Below are 7,043 nucleotides of genomic sequence, written 5' to 3' on the forward strand. Positions count from 1 at the left end.
TATGCGAGATTAAAGCCCTATATGAGCGTTTCATTCAAATTTATTGTATTCACTTAAATAAGTGTAATTTTAAAAGTTGGTTTGACAAGCGCATTAATTAAAATTACATTACTACAACCTTTGGCAAAGCTTAGTTTTGACCTCTTGTAGAAAAACTAAATCACTTCCTGCATCTCAAGAATCAAGCTATTGTTTAGCCTGTTCATTGCGTTTATTGAACTTACGCACTTTTCAAATAGGCAATACCAATAGCTTCTTTTAACACCCTGTAAAAGCATTTTAATAAAAACATAAAATCTTATCTTAGTAGTTGATAAACAATTTGCTGTTCACCACTGTATATCAATCTATTACTGTTGGCCTGTTATCAGTTTTGGTTACGAATGTAATATATGGAACAGTATGATGAAGCAATTTTAACCGATTGGAATCGCAGAAGTAAATTGAACCGAAAAGGTAATCATTACAATGTTAAAAAGCAATAATAAAATATGAATATTGCTGAATATAAATTAATCGACTTCTTCAACTCCAGGTTAAATAAGTTTAAAAAATTAAAAATTAAAACGTCAATATCTCTTGAAGTGTAGATGGTGTTATACGTTTATAGCGAGATCAAATGTTGTTAAGAAATAGTCGACTTTAAACTCACTCTATATACTCGATACTTACAAGTGGAGGGGAGTTAACTGATGTAGAATAAATGTGCGCAACTCCAGTACGAAATGTTTAACATTTTTACATGTTTTACGGCAACAGGGAAGTTATTTTTACATCCTGGGACAATTGCAAAATGTCTGCTACATACCTTCAGCTTATCTAATCCCCCAGTGATGTCAAAATGTGACAAGGAATATGAATGTGCTTTTAACAACCACTGTAATTTGTCAATTTTTTAATTTCTTTTTTATTTGAGTGGTTCAACAAATACATGAGAAATTACTACATAAACTTTTATCTTCACAAAGAAATGAAAGAATGCTGGTTAAATTGCCAATCTAAATATAACGTTACAGATTTGTATATATTATTATTCTAGAGAATGGATAGCTTTAACTACACCGCTCCTTCAAGCCCGTTCTTTTGTTAAAAATTCCATTACGTATTTTTGTTTATGAACCCGCGGGGAAAGCACACGAAGAGAACTAACTGTAACGAGATGACCCGCGGCGTAGCATACGCCGCTATTTAGTTTAATTTATATTTTTCAGTAATTAATAATTTGTTAATTCGACACTACCGATACTGTGACTAAAAATATTTTGCTTTAAAGCAGCCGTCTGTGACGAAAGTTTACAGGTGACAATGAAAAGAGCAAGCAGTACATGTTATTATCTTCACTTAGTTTCAAATCGTCTAAAAACTAAATTATCTGCCCCTAATAGCCGTCACTACGATTGTAAACATTCGGGGTGAACCTTAGCTCACCAGAATGGTAGGGGTGGGGGTGGTAACTATATGCCTAGAGAGCGGGGGAGTAAAGGCGTTCGTTTACTTGGCGGTGTCTCGTATGGTCCCCATGTAGAGAATTATATATATATATATATATATATATATATATATATATATATATATATATATATATATATATAGGTTGTATCACGTTATCCAGTATCACAATATTCTTTAATTAGCGGTGTTGCATTTAAGGGAGTTTTGCCGTTATAACAGGGCGCAGCATGTTGTAAAAGATCACTAGAGCGATAAAATGTTGCAAGTTCATCTCACCTGTGTGTGAATTCGTCATTCTCAGCTGATGTACTTGTGACGAAATACACATACCATAAAAAGCAATTACGTACTGTTGTGTGTTTAACCGAATTCGTCCGGGCATGAACGAAATATTATCTCACGTCACGCACGCCGCGCCCAGTTTAGCAATAAAAATGATCGATTTAACTTTCAGAGATGAGATATTTAAGGTGTCGCCTAACGTAGAACGAGAAAAAAGATACGTAACAGCTCTAACCCTATTAGGTTATGATAACTGTAATTTGGTAAGAAATATTTCAAAACATGAAATTGTAGAGAATGAAAAGTTGTGTGTGTGTCTTATCAAATTAGAGAAGAAAATAGAAAAAAAGTCAATAGTTGTATATAACCATTCAATGTAGATAACAGACAAAAGTTTTGGTGAGCCTAAACGAAAAGCATTAACACCAAAGAACCGGATTGTATTTGACACGACCAAAAACGGAAATCCGGTCAATGCGCGCATAGGCCAGCCAGTTCGCGCACTGTCCGATTAGTTTGGCCAGTGTCGAGGATGTTAAAATTGATTCTTTATGCTGGTATTATTACGAGTAACGTATTTCTCGGCAAATTTTTTTAAAAAGGTCGTAATTAATAGGGTATTTGACATTACCTTATCAATTACACCGTTACTGAAAATATCTACGCATCAGGTACCAAATAGAGAGAGATTTGTGTTTCTGTTTGTGTGTACGTGTGCTTAGACAGATAGACCATACGACTGCCAAGGAAAGAAATAAATACCCTAGTAAGTATCCAAACAGCTCAAAATATGGGTTACATCTATTTGGGATAGCTCATTCTATGAATCAAGCAATCACGAAATAACGATATCAAAAGCATCCTAAATAGATCAGATGAAAGTTCATTAGGAGATCCAAGAGGACATTAATTTAGCCCCCCTTCCTGAATACATCACAAAACGCACAACCTCCGAATCTTCAAAATGTTATTAATGGAATTTTTTATGTGACTGCATCCTAGTAACCTCACCGATCGCCATTCTTTGCCGTAAATGTTTGCTTCATCCTCCCATATAATGCTTTGGTGTAGAAGCGTTAAGAATATGCTGTTTTGCTATTTTAAAATACTTTTTAGCCCTGTGGACTTATTATAAAAACATCAGCAAATACACATACAAACACGTAGAAAAAAAGGCACGGACATCGGTGCAGGGACGTATTACCATAACAACAGACGCTGTTGATGTGTGAGGGGTGAGCTCAAGCCGTTTATGGAGATCACAGCTGACCAATTTAAATTTTTTTAAATGGTTTAAAATTAATCACATTGCACTTTAGCTTTGATAGTAAGTTGCCTTTTTAAATTAAATTACAACAGGCTGTAGCTGTGGTGGAATTTTCTTTATTCTACCGTCAGTATCCCACACTCTAGCGTAAAACTTAAAAAACACAACTCAAACTGCAGTGTAAAATATGGGCAAACCTTCAAATAACTACCGTCACTTACTCGCCTCCCCACTAGGATAAACCAAATAGGGGTCCATGTTTTAACACGTTTACGCATCGGTATAATAATAATACAGGTCAGCCGGACCCCGAGTGTGTAAGGTGGGGAGGGGTGGGGATGGGAGAAGACTGATTAGTGTGGCCAACAATTGTCGCCATTTTTTAAAGTTATTTATAGTTCTCTCTTTTTTAAACTGTGGCCAAGTTATCTTCGCTTACACATGTTCTTGTCACAGAGTTATGTGGAAAAAAATATATATCTCGGGAGGCCGGCACACATTATTGTATAAAATACTTTCATGACGTGCGGTTTTTCGTTGTAGCGTTAGTTATGGGCACAATTGTAAAAATATTGGTATAACTACTATGACCACGTCATTCTAAATTAAAGTGTAATTTTGATTTACCTACACATAATTTTATATCGTAGAAAAAATAACTTTTAAAATTATAGAATAATGACGAATCGCTATAAATAAGAGGAATATATCACAATATTTCTATGACGAAACCCCTATATGCATTCGATATAAAGCCAATGTGCGTACTTCTCTCTCTCTCTCTCTCTTTCTCTCTTTCTACCCGCAGGCTATGAGATATCTTCAGCGACATATGGAGAACTTAATTGCTTGGACTTTTGTTAAAAATAATTTCTTGGATGTAGCCTATTAAATGTATAAACTAAATTTTATTTAAAAAGTAAAATTTAAAAAAAAGGCATATTCGAATGTAGAAATACATTTTTAATTACGCAACCGGAAAAGTGTTTATGGTTGTGACAAGAAAGCAAAAAAAACAATGATGTCACATGTTTAAACTACGAAAAGTACACAACACTAATGGCGTCTGCTTTCAATTTTAGAACATGAAGAAATGAAATATTTCATTCAAATTTGATTTAAACCTATAGATCTACTTATCCAAACTTACGCTATGAAATGTATACAATTTTCTTGGGATAAAATAACAAAAATTACTTAAAAAACAACATTGAACAGCCCAGTTTTTAACGAAATCATTTTAGTCTCTTAATCCGTGTGTGCATTTAATATGGTGTTGTGTTGACAAATAATGTATATAATTTGGTTTTAATTTTTTTTATAGGTATTAGTAGCTTATGTTATTTTTAATGTGTCGGAGCTTTTGCTATTTAGTTATATATTTGCTTTATCACTAATATAGTTCAACGTGTAATTAAGCACAATGCGTTTTTACCATTAACTATTTTATAAATTAATTTTTCTCAAACAAGTGTAGCATAAAAATTTAGACTAATAATTCACGTGTGACGGGTACCAATGGCTGGTAGTACTTAACATCCCATCAGCTGAAACTATCTAAATGAGATAAATACCTATATTTGATGACCTACAAACATTTAACCTTACCTTTAACGGATGTGTAGCTTGAATGTTGTATACCAGCAACCAGTCGAGTTTTACAACTGATTCTACTTCCTCTAGACCTGCATTTAAAACAAATGTAAGATGACGTATGCATGATAAATATGCACGACTCCACAAACTGTATCAAGTATTTTATGTTTTCACAGCGACTAGGAATTTACCTTTACATCCTGGATCAAGCAAGAATAAAATGTTAAATGCTTACCCTTAGCCTGTCGACTCCCCATCTTTTCCAAACGTGACAACGAATTTGTTTTGTTTTACCTAACCACAGTTATATAATCGTTGTTGTAGTGATTGTAAAAAACATTTAACTTCTTAATAAACAACAGAAGCTTGAAAATAATCCCCACACGTCGTGGACAAGAAGATTTGATGTCAAACAAAAAGAAATTCATAAATAAAAACCGTTTTAATACCAAGCTTTTATGTAATAATGTACTAAAAAGTAGAAAATAAATTATGCACTACTATTTAAATAACTATAAAGAAAAGCGTGGGTCACTTTAATACCTATTGTATACCTTTACTAATATTTAGGAAGAGACTCACGCTTTTCTTTATAGTAATTTAAATAGTAGTGTATAATTTATTTTCTACTTTCTAGTGCATTATTACATAAAAGCTTGTTATTAAAACGTTTTTTTATTTATTATTTTTTATGTACTGTACATGTTTTATTTACAATAGAGTTGCATGATTAAAACCCATTGCGCACCTATTGATAGTGATGATGCGTGTCTAATAGCGCGAAATAATTCGATGTGACAGCCTACTAATTTGGATAAAAATTTAATTAATTCATAAAAAAATTAATCAGGCAACCAATTAAGTCAAATTTTATTTCATGTTGCATTGTCTTCATGTCTTGACCCACATGCCAACGTTGAAACAAATATGTCATTTAGAAGTGTCCGAAATTTCGCTCGGACGTTTCGATCTATACAGACTCACTGACGACAGACTAACGAAAGACAGAGGAAGTGAGTTAAATAAAAGCTTATAAAAACTGAAACAGGAATATATATAATTCCAAAACGTAAAAGTATTAACCGCACTAATCCCCCTTAAGCCGTTTGTTAATTCTGGCTATTTATTTTGTCTATGCACTGCGTTGGGGAAACACCTGACAGAGAAATGACTCTTAACTCTGCGTTTGTTAGTTTATAATCTTTTTCGTCTTTTGAAATTTGTCACTAGCTTTGTGTACTAGAGCACAGAAGTGAAAGATTAAAACAGTGAAACGCTCGTGAGGATGAAGTCAAATGTTTTAAATTTATCGCACCTGAATCCAATTTTCGCTGCTCATGTGTGAAGAAAAACACATGCAATGAAACGTACTTGCGCCCTGCTAATAACCGAATGCGTTCTAGCATGATATCACACGCCACGCCCAACTTAGTATTAAAATGATCTATTTAACTTTGGAGATGAGGGCTTTTGTAATTCGAAGGTGTCGACCAAAATAGAACGAGGAAGTATATAAGAAAGTGGTACCTCAAAGTACAAATTTATTTAGTTCCGTGACATTTCTCGTATGTCACATTCTTGAAATGACGACATGAACCCATTTCGACCTCCCTCCCCCCACCCCCCAAACAACAATACCACAGTTTTTTTGTTACATAGTTTCTATAAGGAAGTGAATTTAGAAATTGAGATGTTAAGGCTGTACTCTTTTGGTCACTTTCACCTTCCAGGTAAATGTTACGTCTCATCGTTAGATCAATGCCCCCCCCCCCCCCAAGTAATGCAGTGTCACAGAAGTATTACTTCCTCCTCCTCCTCACACAAAGTGTTTGACGTCATTAATTGACAATGTCTAAGCTGATTTGAAAAGTTTTCTGTGTGAAACTAACGATGAAGTTCCCCGATTCTTATTTCACTTTTTTTCCTGAATTTATATAATATAACTTTAAAAGAAAAATACTTTATATATTATGAATTATTAGAAAGGTGATCGTATTCTATTGATTTATAAAGTTCATATTTAGCACGCCCTTTTTAAAAATGTTTTGAAATGTTTTGTTTACAAACAGTTGAATATATTTAGTGCCAGATTCATTTATCGAAATTTTTGTAATGGAATTTTTTTTTATTCTCATATAATATAATACAATTTAATAAGTTGCACTTTATATATAGTGATCTATTCCTTGATGAATTGTATCACTCCGCTTTTGCGATTTTGAGAAATGTGACGTTTTACGCCATTTAGTCGGAAAACATAAAAACTTGTCCAACCGCCCGTCAATCCGTCCGTGCATCAGTCTGTTTGTCCATCTGTCCTTGTGTATGTCTGTTTGTCCGTCCGTCCGTCTGTTTGTCTGCAGTGTTTCTTCCAGACTTTTTTCTCCGGGGGGGGGGGGGCACTTGAAATCTTCGGGGGGGCGGTAAACTTTCTTCGGGGGGGCGG

The 7,043-nt window shown here is 34.1% G+C and overlaps 1 protein-coding gene across 1 annotated transcript in view; it reads right to left on the reverse strand.

Moving 5' to 3' along the window:
- Positions 1-4,854, reverse strand: part of LOC131931031 (neurogenic locus notch homolog protein 1-like) — an 8,563-nt gene extending 3,709 nt beyond the window's left edge. The window contains exons 1-4 of the mRNA XM_059287717.1: positions 4,833-4,854; positions 4,610-4,686; positions 809-877; positions 225-266 (exon numbers count right to left, since the gene is read on the reverse strand). Of these exons, the coding sequence (XP_059143700.1) occupies positions 225-266; positions 809-877; positions 4,610-4,686; positions 4,833-4,854 (210 nt within the window). The remainder of the gene's footprint in view (positions 1-224; positions 267-808; positions 878-4,609; positions 4,687-4,832) is intronic.
- Between the last annotated feature and the right edge of the window lie 2,189 nt (positions 4,855-7,043).

This window comes from Physella acuta, unplaced genomic scaffold (genome assembly GCF_028476545.2).
Source record: "Physella acuta isolate Inbredline_101_S28 unplaced genomic scaffold, ASM2847654v3 ptg000102l, whole genome shotgun sequence".
Classification (NCBI taxonomy): domain Eukaryota; kingdom Metazoa; phylum Mollusca; class Gastropoda; family Physidae; genus Physella; species Physella acuta.